The 18,949-nt window shown below is 39.7% G+C and overlaps 1 protein-coding gene across 18 annotated transcripts in view; it reads left to right on the plus strand.

The window, feature by feature from the left end:
* KMT2C (lysine methyltransferase 2C) overlaps positions 1-18,949 on the plus strand; it is a 258,254-nt gene that overhangs the window by 179,637 nt on the left and 59,668 nt on the right. For 17 of the 18 annotated variants that reach the window (XR_001917926.1, XM_018046667.1, XM_018046672.1 and 14 more), the window contains 9 exons: positions 2,000-2,181; positions 2,382-2,546; positions 3,500-3,609; positions 4,148-4,213; positions 5,146-5,358; positions 11,303-11,431; positions 13,187-13,306; positions 15,916-16,046; positions 18,503-18,683. Coding sequence is in view for 17 of the 18 variants with exons in the window: in XM_018046667.1 (XP_017902156.1) it covers positions 2,000-2,181; positions 2,382-2,546; positions 3,500-3,609; positions 4,148-4,213; positions 5,146-5,358; positions 11,303-11,431; positions 13,187-13,306; positions 15,916-16,046; positions 18,503-18,683 (1,297 nt within the window). In the remaining variant the exon portion in view is untranslated. The remainder of the gene's footprint in view (positions 1-1,999; positions 2,182-2,381; positions 2,547-3,499; positions 3,610-4,147; positions 4,214-5,145; positions 5,359-11,302; positions 11,432-13,186; positions 13,307-15,915; positions 16,047-18,502; positions 18,684-18,949) is intronic. The other variant, XM_018046675.1, reaches the window with a different exon arrangement.

Consider the following 18,949-nt stretch of genomic DNA (forward strand, 5'->3'; position numbering starts at 1 on the left):
TTGTGTCCAATTCTTGGTGACCTCATGAACTGCAGCTCACCAGGCTTCCCAAATCCTTCATTATCTCCCAGAGTTTGCTCAAACTCATGTCCATTGAGTTGGTGATGCTATCTGACCGTCTCATCCTCTGCTGTCCCCTTGTCCTTTTTTGCCTTCAATTTTTCCCAGCATCAGGGGCTTTTCCAGTGAGTCGACTCTTTGCATCAGGTGACTAAAGTATTGAAGCTTCAGCTTCAGTCCTTCCAGTGAATATTCAGGGTTGATTTTCTTTAGGATTGACTGGTTTTTTATCTCTTTGCTGTTGAAGGGACTCTCAAGAATCTTCTCCAGCACCACAGTTTGAAAGCATCAATTCTTTGGCGCTCAGCCATCTTTATTGTCCAACTCTCACATCCGTACATGACTACTGGAAAAACCATGCCTTTAATTATATGCACCTTTGTCAGCAATGTGATGTCTTTGCTTTTTAATATGCTGTCTAGGTTTGTCATAGTTTTTCTTCCCAGTAGCAAATGTCTTTTAATTTAATGTTGGTTATGACTCCATAAATGTTCACTGGAGACCTAAATAGTATATTATAAGTTCAGTTTGTTTTTCGTGGAGTTTTTTATAGCAAGAAGAAAATAATGATTGATGATTTTCCATTAGTTTTTGTTGTTTGTTTTTACTGTAGAAGTATGATAGCACATTTCTTCAGCAAGTACCTGTTTTTCTGGGAAAGGCCCACCCCTTCTATACTGTTATTCTCTGTTCTGAGCTGGGCTGGAACCTTCTGGGTCTGTTGCTCAGTTCTCATCCTTAATATCTCTGGGCTGACGTCGGGTTCATTGCCTTGAGGATCCCATGTCTTCCTTTTTCTTGGTATACACCCTCACTTCGTTCCTCATATCAATAACTTCTTTAGAGAGAGTACCCAGGAGCTGAAGTTTGAGTCTTTGTGTGTCTAAAAGGCTTTTCAGTTTAACACTTAATTGCTGGTTTAGCTAGGTTAAGGATTGGAAAGTATTTTCCTGTAGAATGGAAAACTGTTAGTCTGTTTTAGGATCTGAAGTTAGAAAGTTTGGTGCTATTTTGACAGTTCATTTATTTCACTTTTCTTTTCCTCCCATGTAGCTTCCTCATGGTCTGAATTTTTATTGTCTATCTTGATCACTTGCTATACTATTATTACACAGATTCTTTGTTGTCCTTTTTATACGTAGACTCTAATCTTACTAGATTTTTTCAGTTGATTCCAGATTCTTAATATTACATAATGTGGCTGCTTTGAGGAATTGAGGTTCTCAAACTTTTCTACTAACTTAGACCCTTGAAGGAAAGGAGAATAAAGAGAGGAGAGAATGTGAACTTTAAAGGTCCTAGGTTCATAGCCTAAAATCTTCCAAAACCATGAAATTACCTTGGGAATTCATGTTATACCTTAAGAGTTTTGCATTTTTAATGTTGATTTTAATATACAAGTCCTTACATGATGTACACAACTTTTAGAATCATGAATGCATGAAATGTCATAGATTGAAACCATATCAATACATTTTCAAGTCCTATATTAAAAATCATGGGGTGACTTCCCTGGTGGTCCAGTGGCTAAAACTCCACACTCCCAGTGCAGGGGAGCCGGGTTGGATTCCTGGTCAGGAAACTTAAGTTTCACAAGCAACTGAAAGTTCACATGCTGCAACTAAAGATCCTGTCACCACCAAATAAATAGTAATAAAAGAAAAAACTCTGGGACAATTTGCTCGATTTCTTTAAAATCCATAAACTGCAGAGCACGCTAGCCACATAAACTGAGGCATGAAAACGTCAGTCGCTGTGCCCACTCGGCAGACTCTGAAAGCACAGGCGGGCTCACTGGGCCACAGTGAGTGTTGGCGCCCGGCCCTCTCCTGCCCCTGGGCGTGGGAGCTCCGTGTCCACTTGGAGGGTGCACTTGATCCTCTGTGTGTGAGGCGCAGGCTAATGTTTGAATCACACGGCTTGGTGGTTTCCTTTGCAGATCACTAAAGTGGTTCTGAGCAAGGGCTGGCGGTGCCTTGAGTGCACCGTGTGTGAGGCCTGTGGGAAGGCGACGGACCCAGGACGGCTCCTGCTGTGCGACGACTGTGACATAAGCTACCACACCTACTGCCTCGACCCTCCCCTGCAGACCGTTCCCAAAGGAGGCTGGAAGTGCAAATGGTACCCTGGGACTTTGGTTTCCTCATTAGGCGTTTAAGTTCAGAACTGAGCCACGTCGTTGTAGTTTCCTCAGATTAGCTACATCTGCTTAATTGTGTGATAGGCGTTAGCAACAGTAGGCCTGCATTGAGTGCCTCCCCCGTCCTGTCCGCGTGTGGCTCTGGTGCGTCTGGCTGAGGCCTGTGGGTGTTGGGTTGCAGGTGTGTGTGGTGCAGACACTGTGGAGCTACGTCCGCAGGCCCAAGAGGCGAGTGGCAGAACAACTACACCCAGTGCGCCCCCTGCGCCAGCTTGTCCGCCTGCCCCGTCTGCCACCGGAACTACCGAGAGGAGGACCTGATCCTGCAGTGCAGGCAGTGTGACAGGTACTGCGCTCTCCTCTCTCTCCTCTAATACAGCAAAACAAAATTGCAAAAGAAGTTTTCTTCTCTCTTAAATTTAGGAAGTTAAGATTTTTCCTTTCCAGATTTTTTTAGTTGGCTAGAAACTGAAGTTTTCTTTTTCTGCTCTCAGTTCCAGGCTTAGCATGCTTCACTTGGCATTTGCTGAGGGCTGATTGCAGCGGCCTGTTGCTGTGCTGTGTCAGCACTGCTCGCAGAGTGTTGGTCAGCGTAGCATCTCGTCAGTAGCGTAGGATTCTCAGGACTCTGCCTACCAGTTCTTTGTTGTAAGGCAGAATGACAGCTTTCATTTCCCACTGACCATTCCCTTCTGTGAGCTCTGTCCACCTCACAGGAGACGCGTCACCTGGAGCCCATGCGTGCTCTACCACGCACAGTCTTGTCCGTTCCTTTCTGCTTGCCCTGACCAGCTTCCTTTGTGGCGCAGACCGTAAAGAATCTGCCCGCGATGCAGGAGACCCAGGTTCAGTCCTTGGGGTGGGAAGATCCCCTGGAGAAGGGCATGGCCACCCACTCCAGTATGCTTGCCTGGAGAATTCCACAGACAGAGGAACCTGGCGGATTACAGTCCGTGGGGTGGCAGAGAGTCGGATGTGACTGAACAACTGACATTTTCACTTTGAGCCAACGTCCTGGCTGTCTGTGATAGATTACAAAGTGATTGTCCAATCCTCCTCAAATGAATTGCTTCTGCTTCTTTCCTGGTACTTTTTCCCTTTCCTTTTTTCTTTCACCTCTGATGGTTTTTGTGAGCTAGTAAGGGGTGGTTAGGAGAGAGAGAAACGGGGGCTGGATGGAAGGAGCATGTGAGACTTAGGGGCTTCACGGTTTCAGGCTGTTAGCTACTGTTGCAGTTTTTAAAAGGAAACCATCCTTAGTGTATTCTTTTTTCAAAAATACGAATGTGGTCTTTCTAGGTGGATGCATGCAGTTTGTCAGAACTTCAGTACTGAAGAGGAAGTGGAGAATGTAGCAGACATTGGTTTCGATTGTAGCCTGTGCAGACCCTATATGCCTACATCAAATGGTAAGAGGTGATCTGAGTGGTGAGTCTCCTCTCGTATAGCTCGCCTGTGCTTGTCGTCCTGAACCAGCGAGTGGGCTCAACGCTGCTCCTTTTTCTCTTTTTGTGAAGCTGTTATTTGGAAAGCGTTTTATGAAAAATAAGTTACTTTTTAAATTAACTCTTATAACCTCAACTTAATATATTAAAACAATCTACTTGCATAAGGGAAGTAAATTAAGAATATATTTCAGCTCTAAGATGTAAGCGTAGCTTTCAAGACTCATAATTTTGTATTATTAGGCATATGTAGAAACCCAGTACATCGATCCTTTTTTTTAACATCAGTTCTTTATCAGTTTTTCTTCTGTGTGGTGTGTATTTCCTCCACCGTTTCTCCCTGTTGTTTTGTTGTTTTCAAGACAGCTTTTAAGTCTGGTTAGTATTCAAGCATTTATTTCACTAAAATGGGTGCAGCAGTAGAAACTGTAGCCATATGTAAATCTTTAAATACATTTTAAATTTTTTGTAAAAATTATGAGTTTTTTTTTTTTAATTTCAGTGCCTTCCTCAGACTGCTGTGAATCTTCACTTGTAGCACAAATTGTCACAAAAGTGAAAGAACTAGGTAAAATCTGAAATGCTTTCCTTGACTGCAAAGAAACGCTTGATTTTTATGTAATTGACTTGTTACATGACTCCTGCCTTAATCATTCTCAGTGTAAAATCCCTGATGTTGATAATCATTTCTCTAATAATATACAAAATGCCTGTCTTTTCCAGTTTTAGTGTGACAGTATTCCTACAAATCTCAGCAAATTGGCAGTGAAAATAACCACTTTTGAAATAACTGCTAACTACATACTTGCTTTGATTTCGTTGATACATTATTGTGTTTAGTTAAACAATGAAGCTTAGTTAGCAAACAGAGATCTCTTCAGAATTTATTCTTCTTCTGTAATAGATCAGCCTAGAATAGTGATTAACAGGATACTCTTAAGCTGTCATTCTTTTGCATAGTTCTATTTGATTTCATTTGATACAAAAACATTTGGATAGCACAGAAATTGTTCTAATGAGCAACAGCTTTGTACACTTCAAATTTTGCAGGATTTCTGGTTATTTACTACCTCTCCTTGTAGGTAATTATACTGATCGTTTGATTTCCAAATGGGCTTCTGGAGTATTCTTATTTCTCTTGTGTAAATTCATCCTCACCCTTTACACTGAAAGGCTACTCTAGGAAAAAACTCATGCTTGAGTGGCTGAAGCACTGCTTTTTAGCTTCAGTGCTTGCTTTTTAAATTCCTATATTGATACATGAAGATAGAAATGCCAGGAAGACCATTTTTTAAAAAATTTTACAAGATGTCTGTCTATAATTCAAGGAAGTTTGGCCAACTATTACTTTTAATTGAATACTTCTAATTATGCATTTCATAGGTAATTTGTTTATAGAAGTCACATTGCCTTGACATGGGCCTTATTGGACAGTAATCAACTTATCAATCAAAATTAAGAGGAGAATTTTAATGTTTCCTTGGGATATTGTCATTTTAGATCCACCCAAGACCTACACCCAGGATGGTGTGTGTTTGACGGAATCAGGGATGACTCAGTTACAGAGCCTAACGGTTACTGTTCCAAGAAGAAAACGGTCAAAACCAAAGTTGAAGTTGAAGATCATAAATCAGAATAGTGTGGCTGTCCTTCAGACCCCTCCAGACATCCAGTCAGAGCATTCCAGGGACGGCGAAATGGACGATAGTCGAGGTAATACTTAACAAATTTTCCATGGAATACATTTGCAAAAAACTAAAAGAGCTTTTAAAGGATGTGATTTACCCAAGGGTAAATCCTGCTGGGGGCTTCCCAGGTGGCTCAGTGGTAAAGAATCTGTCTGCTAATGCAGGAGATACAGGTTCGATCCCTGGGTCCAGTAGATTCCCTGGAGGAGGAAATAGCTGCTTACTCTAGTATTCTTGCCTGGGTGATCCCACGGACACAGGAGCCTGGCGGGATACAAACTGTGAGTTTGCAGAGAGTCGGACATGACTTATCCACTAAAGAGCAACAAAATCCTGCTGACTTAGAGGATAACCCTTGATGTGACCCTGTCCGAAGAGAGTGGTCATCTTGCATCTTGCCTTTTTGGGTTCTCTTCCTTTCGTGTATCCTTATAGAATAAACTTATAAGAATTTCCAGGAGCATTGTATGTTTGAAGATCACAAATCTGAAAATTTAGGATTTGCTAGATGGCAGTGAAAACCTTCACAGATGGGTGTGAGCTTAGATTCCATGGCTAAGTTCAAGTAGAACCCCATCCGTGCATTCTAGAAATGAAAAACCATCATTTTTTCAAGTGTAAGCTTGTATTCACAGATGGTTATTATAAAACATCTGTTTGTAAACATTTTCTTGGTTAAAATACATATATTTTATTTTAGCTAAATTCTTGTGATGAAAAAGTAACTTTGAGTGAAAGTTGCTCGTGTCTGACTCTTTGCAACCCAATGACTGTATAGTCCGTGGAATTCTTCTGGTCAGAATACTAGAGTGGGTAGCCTTTCCCTTCTCCAGGGGATCTTCCCAACCCAGGGTTTGAACCCAGGTCTCCCACATTGCAGGCAGATTCTTTACCAGCTGAACCATCAGGGAAGCCCATTAAATTCAGTATGAGGTTTGTTTTTGCTTGTCTCTAAAGAAGCTCACCATTGGCTTGTTTATCTTTAGAGAGTGGTTGTTTCTTTTCAGGTGATTCAAAAATAAAGAATTCATTTCCCAGTACTCATCATTTACCAGTACTTAGTGAGTGCCTGCTGTGCACCAGTTGTTGAAAGTCCTGTCAGTAAACAAAGCAGATAAACTTCTCTGCTCATGGAACTTCCACTTTAATATTAGAAAAAAAGGATCATTAAAAATATATGACAGCATAAGTTGATAAAAATGTGTTTGGCAAGTGCTGTTGAGAGGAATTGGGAATGCAGACAGTGGGGGTGAGGACTCGGATGACCTGACCCGCTTTTATCTGAGAAAAGAGAATGCCAGTGCAGAGACCCTGGGTGGGGAGCGCCGGCATGTTTGCTGTGCGTCCAGCAGGGTGAGCAGAAGGTCAGAGGGCAGCGATGAGAGCAGAGGTGTAAAGAGAGGGGGGTGACTCGGTAGGTCCCCTAGGACTGCAGAGTGTTGCCTAAGGAGTCACTGTAAATGGAAGGGGAGGTTGTCGGAGGCTTCTGATGAGAAGGGAGGCATGAGCTTATTTAGATTTTTAAAAGAGCACTCTGTTGCAGTGTAAACAGTTTTAAGCACAAGAGCTGTGGCAGGTAGTTTAGGCAGGAGGCTGTTGCAGTTGTCAGGTGAGAGATTCTCGTGGCTTAGAGTGGGTCTGTGTGTGCTCCTGTTTATCCTGATGTTTCTTACGCAGTAGTGTGGTTTTGGGTCTGTGTGGTTGGGAGAAAAGTGTTCTGATGCTTCTGTGTAAGATTGCCTCCCAAGACCTGCACCCAGGATGTCCCTTTTCATGTACTGTGGAACAGAAGTGCATTTTGAAGTTTTAAGTGGGTGGGGGCTTGTAAAGTAGTAGTCTGTGTTTCTGGGAGGAATGGACCCGATGTCCATCACGCAGAGTATGGTGAAAAACTGTCACTTCTGAAGCCATTAGAAAATTCCTGAAAAGTGGTTTCATAGTCCTGACTTAAATCTGCTGCATTTCACAGAATTTGAGAGGTTTCTCGATAGTACACATTAATTCCCAAAGTATGAGATTATAAAGCCTCTTAAAGCATCAATAAAAAGACCGTATGGCTTTCCCGGTGACTACTGTTCTGGGAAACAGTGCTGCGAGAAATGGTGGATACTTCTGCACTTGTACAGTTTCTGAATGAGGCTGCCAGCAGAGACATCCCCTTAGAAGCATTACCGTGCATCATACCACACACGCAGGACAAAGTCCACGTGAGCTTGTAATGCTCCTGAAACACGGCAGCAATACCCATCTTTGTGGGGTTAATTTTTAACTCTACTGATGAGTGTTTCTTGAGGGAAATAAGTCATAAACAATCACCTTAGCATATCAGAAACAAACTCCTTGTCCAGTAGAAGCAGGCTTCTTTCTAATTCACCTACTGAAATCGGAGTACCCTGTTAATAGAGACCGCCCCCAGTCTGCAGAGTCTGTGCCTCAAGAGTGGGATCACAATGCTTCCCTCTCGGTTGCTGCCCCGGGGGGGCTCCCTCACAACATGGTGGGGGTGTCGGGATGCACTCAGCCTGCAGCAGGGAGGGTGAGGGTAGGTGCAGAGGGGCCAGCGCAGACCAGAGAAAGCGGCTGGGTGGGTAGGCTTGCGATTTGTTAATGCTCATTCCCTTGACTCTTTACCTTTTGTTTTTGGACAAGTAGTATATTCACGTTTTAAAAACAAGAAGAGGAGTGTTCCTCTTTTCCGTGTCTGGCCAGTTCACTTGTGTGTCCTTGTAGTGCTGTTTTAATTCATGTCCAAGCTCTCGGGGTATGCACTTTTTTGTTCTTAATGTTCTTTTCCTTGCCTTTATACCATTCTTCATTTTTCGTATTCTTTGTATGGCTGTAAGTAACTCAATTCCCATTTTGAGAGGCCTCTAGGGTGTTTTGTTTCTTTGTTTTTTTTTCCCCCTTTCTTTTTTCTAGTCTACTCTAAGGGTCTTGAGGTTTCATATAGTTCTCTTTCTCATTTGGTGGACATGTCTTCCTGAGAAACTTCCTGAGTTTCTAGAAAGTGCATGGAAGGCAAATTTGAGAGGTTATGTATTTCTGAAAATGTACCCACCCCCCCCGACCGGAATTCAGTTTTCTTTCAGCATTTTGAAGTCATTGATCCAGCGTCTTTTAGTTTCTAGCGTTTAGGGAACTTGGTATGGTCCGTGTTGTCTCTGGATTCTGTTTGGATCTTAGGACGTTGCTTGTCTGCAATGTTCTGAAATTTCATGAAGATGTGTCTGCTTCATACTCTTGTATGTTTTCCTCTCTTTGCTTGAGCACAGAGTGGCCCCTCATCCCGCGCCCCTCAACACTAGGAATACTCTGGAAACCCCTGATGCTTCTCCCCTTCGGTGCCTCACCCACTCAGCCCATGCTCCCTGTCTTTTCTCTGCTCCTTTCCAGCTCGGGTCTTCGCATTTTACTCTAAAGTAAATTTTCTTATTTTAGCTTTCTATCCCTTTACTGATTTTCATTTTCCTTTTGTTCTTAAATATCATGCATTAATTTTCAAGACCTTTCTTCCTTTGAATGTTCCTTTGCATAGCATCCTGTTCTTGCTTCACCTGTGTTTTATCTTATGTTAAAGTTTTTTTTTGTTTCTTTTTCCTGCGTAGTCTTTCAATTCCCAGTTGCTTTTTGTGGTCTCAGGTCTCTGTCTTTCATTGGTAATTCTAGGTTGTCCATGCGTGATTAAAAGTGAAGGCTAAAAGTAGAGACTGGTGAAACAAATAGTTTTTTAGAAACAGAATGACGGATTAAAACCTTGATGAAAAGCTTCAGGTCTGTGGGTGGTATGTGTTGACTGAGCTTTTGTGCCCTCAGCTCCCTGTTTAGAGAATCCCCCAGTGCCAGTACCTTTAGGCATTTTCCTGGGACTGGTTCGGTTTCCCAGGAGGATCTCCTGTCTCCTCTTGGGGCATAGAGGCTTAACTTCTGACCTTCTGCTGGGAGTTTAGTGGGGAAAGAACCTCAGATGAGAGTGCCAGCATTTAACCTGCCTGGAGTCACTTAATCCTGTTTTTAGAACATTGCCCCAGTGTGCAGTTTAAAAGTGTCCCAAGAGTCCCAAACCCTGTGGGTGTGCTTGGCAGCCTCCCAGTGTGTGGAGTTGGGATGGTCGTGGGATTATGGCTTCTGCAGTTAATAAAAAATAAAGTGTTTTAGCTTTCTGTGTTTTAGCTTCCTGCTACCCATTTCCAAAGGTGCCTGATTCTGCCAGTTCCTCACCCTTTTGAAGACTGTGATATAAGCTGGATTATTTTTTTGGTTCCTTCCACGTTTAAATGAGAACTTGAGTTTAACTCGGTTGTCTTTCATCATTCGGCTTTCTCCTTCCAAAGTTATGGCTTTTCTTCTTTCCTGTTTTCTCTCTCTCTGTAGGTTTTGTTTTTTGTTTTTTTTTTAATAAGTTGCTTTACTCTGTGTAGGCTTTCAGGACAGTGAAGTTAAATTTTAGTCTACCATCTAACCCTAAATTCCTTCTCATATATATTTCAGTGGGTTTATTTTGAGGTAAGTAGTTATACTGTTTTGTTTTCTTTGGTGTTTGCTAAGTTTCAGTAAATAAATTCGTATGGTTTAATTTTAGCTATAGAAAGCAATTATCAGAATAATTATAGAATTGACCTCAAACATTGACCTAATATTAATATTACTGGAAAAAAAAGCACAGTGCTAATGGTATAATAGAAATGTTATGCATAATACTTACAATATTGAAGAACAGTGTTAACAGTTTATTCTTAAATGTATTTGATAACTTTTCCCCCCTGCAGCACAACATAAAGCATAATTTGAAAAGCTTTGATTACCATGGTTTTGAAAGTGTTCTTCTCTTAAGAACTGACCTTCTGTGTGCATTACTTGATTTCATTGATTACATCATGCTGTGAGAAAATTATTGAACCCCTATTACATAGCATCCATGCTTAAGGATGCAGCTGTCACTGAGAATCTTGATGCCTGTTTTTAAGGAGAATGTAGTTTAGCAAGGAAATGGACATTGAGAGAACCAATTCAGATGACGCACAGTGCTAATGTACAGGAGCCTGCAGCTCTGGGGATTCTCTAGGAAATGAATCCTGCGAGATGGGGGGGATAGGGACAGGCTGGGAGGAAGAGCTTGATGAGCACAGGGAACTGAGTGTGAGTTGGTCGGGGGGCGGTGAGGCTGCGGCGCTCACAGGACATGTCACCTGGGCCTTACAGTGTGAATCTCATTCGCAGGCTACTGGGAAGACATTAAAGGGTTCTTAAGCAGAAAATTGATAGGTATTTATAGGAAGATCATTTAGGCTGCAGAACCGATTAGGGAGGAAGGTAAGCTTGGAGACAAGGAGAGGGATAGGAAGGGAGGGAATGGCAGTAAGTTGAGATTGGACTGAGATGACAGTCGAGAAAAGTAAAACGCCTTTGAGAGATACTGAGGAGCCCTGATGGTACGAAAAAAGAAATGAGGCGTTGTCAAGACGGTCTCCCAGGAGTCTGGCTTCTGCAGGGTACATTTCTTTGCTCTTTAATGACAGGCAAATCCTGAGGAAGGGAGGAAGTTCATTTCAAATTAGTAGTTCAGTTTTGTATGTAGAGTTTTCAGTAACTGGGTAATGTCTAATTACAGATTAGTTGCAGCTCAGGAGAGTTCTAGGCTAGAGAGACAGCCTTTGGATCCTGGACCTGAAGACATAATTAATAGCGAGGAGTGATAGTTTACGTGCCGCTTGATTTACACTTGTCCTTCCAAGCATCCGCTCTGGTCCCCTTCCTTGCGCCTCGTGTTGTGTTTCCTGAGAAAGGTGCACTGAGCAGCAAGACACCCCAGCCGTCGGGGGCCTTTCCCGTCTCTGTCTGTACTCTCCCTGCCAGTTGAGATGCATGATTAGAGTGGCTCAGCAGCCATTTTGCTTTGTCTTTCCTCTTACATAGGAGCTGTACATTCGGTAGTTTTTTTCAGTTCTATCTGTACATTTACTTTTTTCCAGAAGGAGAACTCATGGATTGTGATGGAAAATCAGAATCTAGTCCTGAACGAGACGCTGTGGATGATGAAACTAAGGGGGTCGAAGGAACAGAGGGCGTCAAAAAGAGAAAAAGGAAGCCATACAGACCAGGTGGAGTGCCTTAGCTGGACATTTTAGTTGTAATCAGGACTTAGTTACTTTAAGGAAAATATAATAGGGCTTCAATTATAATGGGATAATCAGGGTGAAATATAACTTCTTAACAACTCTAAACTGAAACTTGTATGTATAGATGACAGAGCTAAACTATTGCAATACACTTTGTAGGTGAAAAATGCCTTAGTGGGGTATGTCACTAACTCACAGTAAAGCATATGTTTTCCCTTGATGTGAACCTCTTAATTCTGTCATGATTTAGCATTCACTTTCTAATATTTATGTTTTTTAAATTTACTGCATTTTTTTGTGCAGGCGTACCAGCCAGTAAGTGTACAATATGAAGGTGATATGATAGAGTTCTTATGTTTCCTAGAATTTATAGTTTGGTTAATAATGTGACTGTTAAGAACTCTTATTTTCTCTCTGCCTCAGGGGAGGGGAGAGAAAAGCTGTCCTGTTTGTCAAACCTTTTTTGCCTTAATGGAAAAAAAAATATTGACATATTCATAATACAGAATTTCTAGGCTTTTTTTAGGCAGTTTGCTTATGAAAATGTTTTGCGTTTTTTAAAGCAGAAATTTTTAAAGTACATTTTTTAATTGGAGTATAATTGCTTTACAAGGGTGTGTTAGTTTCTGCTGTACAGCATTGTGAATCAGCTGTAAGTATGCGTTTATCCCCTCCCCTGGAACCTCGGTCCCACCCACTCTCTGCCATGAGGTGTATTGAATCAGTCCAATCTTTATTCTTCTGAATGCCACTGTTTCATTGATAAGAATGATCTAAATGCCTTTTGATGTATAAGGAAAAGCTTTGTGTTTGTTTTCCAATAGATTTTCCTTCCAGTTGGGCCACATCTGTAACTAATGCCTAGATGAGCTTCATCCATTGGATGAAAATGACTTCATTTCTTTATAATTATGAGGCTTATAAGGCACTTCCTTTTTTAGACGTGTCTGAATTCCTTCCAGGAACTTAAGAGTTAAATGTTGAGGGGGTGTTTTTGTTGTTTGCCTTATCTGCCTTACATGGAAGTAAGTCATCCATGTGAGGGGCCCATTAGGTCACAAAGCATATTGTTAGTGATAAAAGCTGTCAATGCTGCTGTATGTTAGGCACTAGTCTCAGCACTTTATAACCTGTGTGTAGGAGATGCTGTACATTATCCCTGTTTTGCCAGTGAGGGAACTGAGGCGGTGGAAAGTTAAGTAACTTGCCCGAAGTCTGCCAGTAACCGGAATGGCACAGCTTAGTGCCAGATTCCGTGCCCTCACTGGGGCTGTGTGCGTCTCACGGCTTGAGCTTTACTAGGGGTACCTGGACACACTTCCCCAAAAGCCATGCTGGTTTTCTTTGGGGTCATCTAGTTGAGTTTGTGTCTTGTGTCTGCTCTCCCTCAACTAACGTACAAATAATTTGAATGATGATCTGTGAGTTAGTGACATTAAGGAAACAAGCATAATATACTATAATGTTTACTCTGATATTGTTTAGAAGAAGTACATGCAGGCTTCTGTATTTCAGTGGATTTTTATTCCTGTTTGGTTAGTGATAAGATAACAATAACTTTGACGTCTTATTTCCAAACTCTTGTATTTTGCATTAAAATGAGATTATTGATTTAATTTAGCCCATTTGAATTTGAGATATTCCTCACTTGTGAGACTAAACATTTTCATCCTGCTTCTGGAGGAAATACAGGGAGAATAGTTATTTACAGGATTCCTCAATTTCTGTTTTGGATAGGTATTGGTGGATTTATGGTACGACAAAGAAGTCGAACTGGGCAAGGAAAAACCAAAAGATCTGTGATCAGAAAGGATTCCTCAGGCTCCATTTCCGAGCAGTTACCCAGCAGAGATGATGGTATGGTCCTGATTTTGATTGATTTTACTGTCTTGTCTTGACATTCCCAATTGAAAACAGCTATTGGGAATAATGCTACGGTTACCACCTTACTGCTGCTTAGCGATCTGTAAGGTGCCTGTGCAGTCCATATCTGCAGTGTAGCAGGTTTGATAAGAAAATTATTTAAACCCAGCAGATTATGTTGCTTTGAGGTTTTTAACAAGTGTCTTTGTTGTATTTTTTCCCTCTGTTAAATATGAGCAGCTTAGGGATTTGATCACAGAGTTACATCTGGCACTTCCTGGTCATCTCACAGCAGGCCATTCTCTGCCTGACTGACGTACTTGGCGTAAAGCCGGAAATTTCGTAGACCGTGCATCTGAAAGTGACAGGACACCCCAATAATTTATAACAAAATTGGATGCTGTTTTAGAAATGTATCTTCCAATTAATATTCTGTCATCTTTTCTTAGAGTTTCAAAGAAAGCTAAGTCATTGCTAAAGCCATAGCTTAAGAATTGGTTCTAATGAGGACTTTGCAATCCATATGGTCTTGATCTGTACGTTTTCTGTATTTTAAATATTGTATATAGAATGTAAAGATAAATGATATGTTTTTATTATGTTTTTTGAATAAAGTTTTTCCATTACATTGTGGTAGGCTTTTGGCCTGTGAATTAATTTTTTTTTGATTGCTGTACATTTTTAAAAGGAAGCACTGTAATGGTTTTAAAAAAGTTTCTCATATTACTTAATGTGACTATAATAAGCCCCAGTTAAGAAATGTGATACATTCAGTGAAACTATTTTTTGTATTTTCCACGTTTGCCTCTATTGTCTTCTAAATAATTTTAGTTTCATCATTTAGTGTTTTTCTTCATTTGTCATCCATTGAGTTTTTAATCGACCGTGCATACTTTGCTTTCCCTAACTACTTTTTAGGTATTTTAACACTGTAGTTTCTTCGTACAACTTATTGCTCTAGTTGCAGTTGATTTAGAGTCAAATATTTTCAAACCTTTGCACGTCAGGTTCTGTACTGTGTCTCTCCTGTCCCCTGCTGCCTACTGCCTCATTTGATGGTGTTCATTGTGTGAGATATACATACATATATATTAAACAACAACAAAATGTTTTTTAATTGTGAGCTCATATTCTGTAGAGCATTCTCTGAAGTTTTTGAGAACTGAATTAAAGGTTGGTTCCTTCAGAAAAGATTTGCGTTTGTTGCTGCCAGGAACATGAGGTCCTACTACCCCAGTACTCCTTTAAGCTAAGTATTAGCATAAAGGTTTTTGGTCCACCTGTGTTATAGAAACCCAGGTTTCTTACACATCAGGGCTGTATTGAGTTTATGCACTCTTAGGGTAGATGTTCATTCGTTTTGTCTTTCTCTCCAGCACCATATTATTTAGTGACGGTTTTCTTTGCCGTTGGGGTGGGGATGGTGGTGAGTTGATGAGAGGATGGGAGGGTGTGCTCCGTGTTCACCCAACCCTGGGTGTGGAGCCTTGGGTCCCGCCTTTGTAGCAGGCACCCCTGGTTGATCTCGCCACCTTGGGGAGAGGCTGCAGGCTTTGTCTTCTATATATACCCCATTCCTCATAGTGCTCTGAAAACTGGAGTTAAAGGTCACTAGGTTTTAGCAGCATTTCAGAGAGCTTTATTTCGTTCTTTGCTTATTTTTGTGGTTCCTATTTGACCTTAATTTTTGGTCTTAGAGAATTCTATATTTTCTGGTTAGATTACTGGTAAATTTAAAAAAATTGTTTAAAAAAATAATAAAAAAATTTAAAAATTGTTTAAAATGTTCATCCACTATATTTAGTACTTTTTATTCAACCTATGTAGTCTGGCAACATAAGTGCCCACATTGATTTTCAGAAGGCATGTATGTGTCTTTTGCTTAAAGTATCTGAGAGTATCATTTGATTCCTTGCTCACCTGCTCTAAGTGGTATTCTTGTTTATTAGTCCAACATTTCAGATTTTTGCATTTTCATTTTAAATTTGAGCATTCATAACATTTTTATGAGCAGATTCAGATAGTCATACATTATCACAATATGTATGTACTACAGATACCTAGTTTGCAATAAATCCCCAAACCTAGAATTGCTGGATTGAGGGATACACATTTTAAAAAAGACTTTCGCTGGACAGTTCCAATAAACTCTACCTAAAGGTTGGAAGTACTGCTAAATTCCTTTTAGTTGTTTGTGAGTAGCCATTTCTCCATACTTATTAGCATTGAATATGGTTGTGTTTTTTTTTTTATCTTTAACAAGATGTCACCATTATATAAAAACAAATTTCTGCTTTGTAAGAAAATACTCATTAAGACACAATAGGAAGCATGCTGGTACTAAGTAGACATGAAATGAAATTTTATGATACTTCATATTAATTTACTTTGAGATCTTTTTGTGAAAGTTTTTTATTTGTCAACTCATTGTGTATATGTTAAATTTAGACAGCTGTATGTCAGTTATATCTCAATAAAACTGAAAGAATAAAGACAAAACTTGTCTGTGTGTATGTTGGTAAGTTAGTTATTATTAGTTACTTTGGTGGGTTTATCTGAAAATTTTAAATATCACATATTTATAAGTGTGATTGTTGTTTCAGGCTGGAGTGAGCAGTTACCAGATACCTTAGTTGATGAATCTATTTCTGTTAATGAAAACACTGAAAAAATAAAGAAGAGATACCGAAAAAGGAAAAATAAGCTCGAAGAAATTTTCCCTGCCTATTTACAAGTAATATTTTGCTTTATATTATGTATTTGTTAATGAAAGAAACGTGAAGTGATGTCTTGAGTTTTGAAAAATAGTTTTCTTGTTTTTGTCATCCCAAATGCTATTTTTACCTTCTAAGGGCCCTTAAAAATTACATTTATCCTTTTTGTGCTTCGATACTTTTCGGAGTTCTTTTTTTATCCCAGTTTTTCACTTCTAAATTTCAGAAGACATATAAGAACTCTAAGGCTGGGACAGGCTCATTCTTGCAAACCAGGCACACCATTGTGCTCTGCAGACCCACGTCTGGTGGACTCCCTTTGCCAGCACTGGTTATAGTAATTATGTTCACTGAATGAAGATGGTTTTTTAGCAGCCGGAATTACAGCTGTAATAACGCTTATCACTTTTAGGGGCTTCCCAGGTGGTAATAGTGGTAAAGAACCCACTTACCAATGCAGGAGACATAAGAAACTTGGGTTTGATCCCTGGGTCGGGAAGATCCCCTGGAGGAGGGCATGGCAGCCTTCTCCAGTATTCTTGCCTGGAGAATCCCATGGATAGAGGAACTTGGTGGGCTACAGTCCATAGGATCACAAAGAGTCAGACATGACTGAAGTGACTTAGCACGCTTGCACGCATTCATTCTGGAAGTATGAAAACTGATCATTCCATACTTTCACAAAAGAGCCTTTAAAAATAGTGGATTGGATTTCCTGATTACTACTGTAGTCATAATGTTAATCTAGATTATTTCTTTTGGTGAACAGGTGTAATTCCCCTAGTGTTCATGAGTAATTTACAACTTTTTGATATGAAGGAAACTTGTAATGGTACTGTTACTTGGACATCTTGTGATAGCAATTGTATTTTTTTTTACACTGCTTTTTGGAGTAGAGTGGGAAATATAGTGACTAGTGATGAAAATCCATGAGGAATTCATAAACAGTTTTTTTCTAGTTTTTCTTTATTAATCACAGCAGTGTCAAGATAAGGTATAAATAATTGTGTGATCTACCTAGTAGAAATAGTCTTGTGGTCTGTTAATACCAGATGGTTGATAAATACCACTAAATTCATCATGAGCCATACAAAGAAACAGGTTTTGCTAATGGTGTTCTGAGATCTCTCAGATTTATACTGAAGGCATTAAGTAAATAATCTGTAATGTTCCAAGACGCTTTCTACTGTTCAGCATTTTTCTTAGTGATACAAGCATTGCTGGTATAAGAGGCCAGTCATCTCCTGCCCAGTGCTCTTTTCTTTGTGGGTTTTCAGACTTCACAGACCATCCTCCCCTGTCCCTTTTCACAAGTTAACCGCGTGGCGTTTCTCCTTTGGGAACTTTTTAAATAATTTATTTTTGTACAGTCTTACAGTCTTGGTTTGTATTTTATGTTTTGCTGGACGTATCATTCAGATTGCTTTCTTTTAATATTACTGTATTTTAGAGCTTTATTTTTGACAGCATAGTCCTACATCCTTTTTAAAAATTTATGTATTTTACAGTATGGGTGTTTATAATTCATTTAGTCATATGCTTTCTGACAGACATTGAGGCTGTTTTCATTTTAGGGGAATATAACTAAAAAATGATGCAGCGAACCTCTTTCGTTTATGTATCTTTGCCAAGAGTGTATTAAATGTGGGTAGTTACTGCAAAATTGCCCTCCCCTTTCCAGACAGACCACATTATAGAAAATAGAATTTTGGAATAGAAGTAGGTGAAGGGGGTCCCCAGCGCTTCCTATTGTTCTCCTTATTGATGCTGGAGAAGCTGGGGAGAGATCCTGGAGTTGCAAGGAGGCCAGGCTTGAAAGAGTGGTCTCTACAATATAAATGGAGAAAAGTCAGCATGAGTAACTGAATAAAATGCCAAGGCTTTGGTGGTAAATTTTGTACACATAGTTTGTTTAAAATGACTGTAAAAACCCTCTTTTCAGATTTATAGTGTGTGAAGTCTTTAATGTGGTTACATGCATCAATGGGAGATTGCTAAATCTGTCTGTGAAGTATACAGATACTAAAGTTGTAGATCAAACCCTTGAGTTAACCCCTGCAGATCATCTACAAATGTTAGTAATATTCACGAAGTTTTAGTTTTTCTTATAATATGAATTAAGATGCCATATTATAAATTTATCCATTTTTAAATTTCACTGTGGTCTAACCTGGGATTACCAAATTACTGTGATTGCTAGAAACATTTGACAGAATTGGGTAGTTTTAGTTGGTTAATTTTACTTGATTCTATTTAAAGAAACACAAAAAACTTTATTTCTAAAAAAGGGGAATTTACATAAAACAATTGACAGGATAGCTCTTGTTTACATATTTCTACATTCAATTCTTACATTGTTAAATACTAAGTTTTTCTGTTATTTCTGCCTTCTTATCAAAATGACAATTACCTGTATTCTCATTTTAGAATTTTATAACTGAGTCAGTCGTTTCCATGTGTGCTTCTCTTTGTCTAGGAAGCTTTCTTTGGAAAAGATCTTCTAGACACAACAAGACAAAACAAACTAAGTTTGGATAATCTATCAGAAGACACAACCCAGCTTTCTTATAAAACAAACACCAATACCACTTTCTTGGATCCTTCCTTAGACCCGCTGCTTAGTTCATCCTCAATGCCAGCAAAACCTGGAGCTCACGGTATGTAGAGTAAATGACAATATTTTTTTGATCACATTACATTCATCTTCCTTTTAGTCAGAGCTTTGAAATGCTTATAAAACTTACCTTTATTGAAATAGAACTTGCATTCAGTAAATGCAACTATTTTTTAAGTGGACCAGGTCTGTATGATTTAGCAAATAAATTCATCTTTGTTACTACCATGAAATCAACTCTTGCAAGTTGTAAAGGAAAACACTTGGTTTATAGTTGACTGAAGGCGACATATGGGAATATAATGAGGC

This window comes from Capra hircus, chromosome 4 (genome assembly GCF_001704415.2).
Source record: "Capra hircus breed San Clemente chromosome 4, ASM170441v1, whole genome shotgun sequence".
NCBI classification, from domain to species: Eukaryota; Metazoa; Chordata; class Mammalia; order Artiodactyla; family Bovidae; genus Capra; species Capra hircus.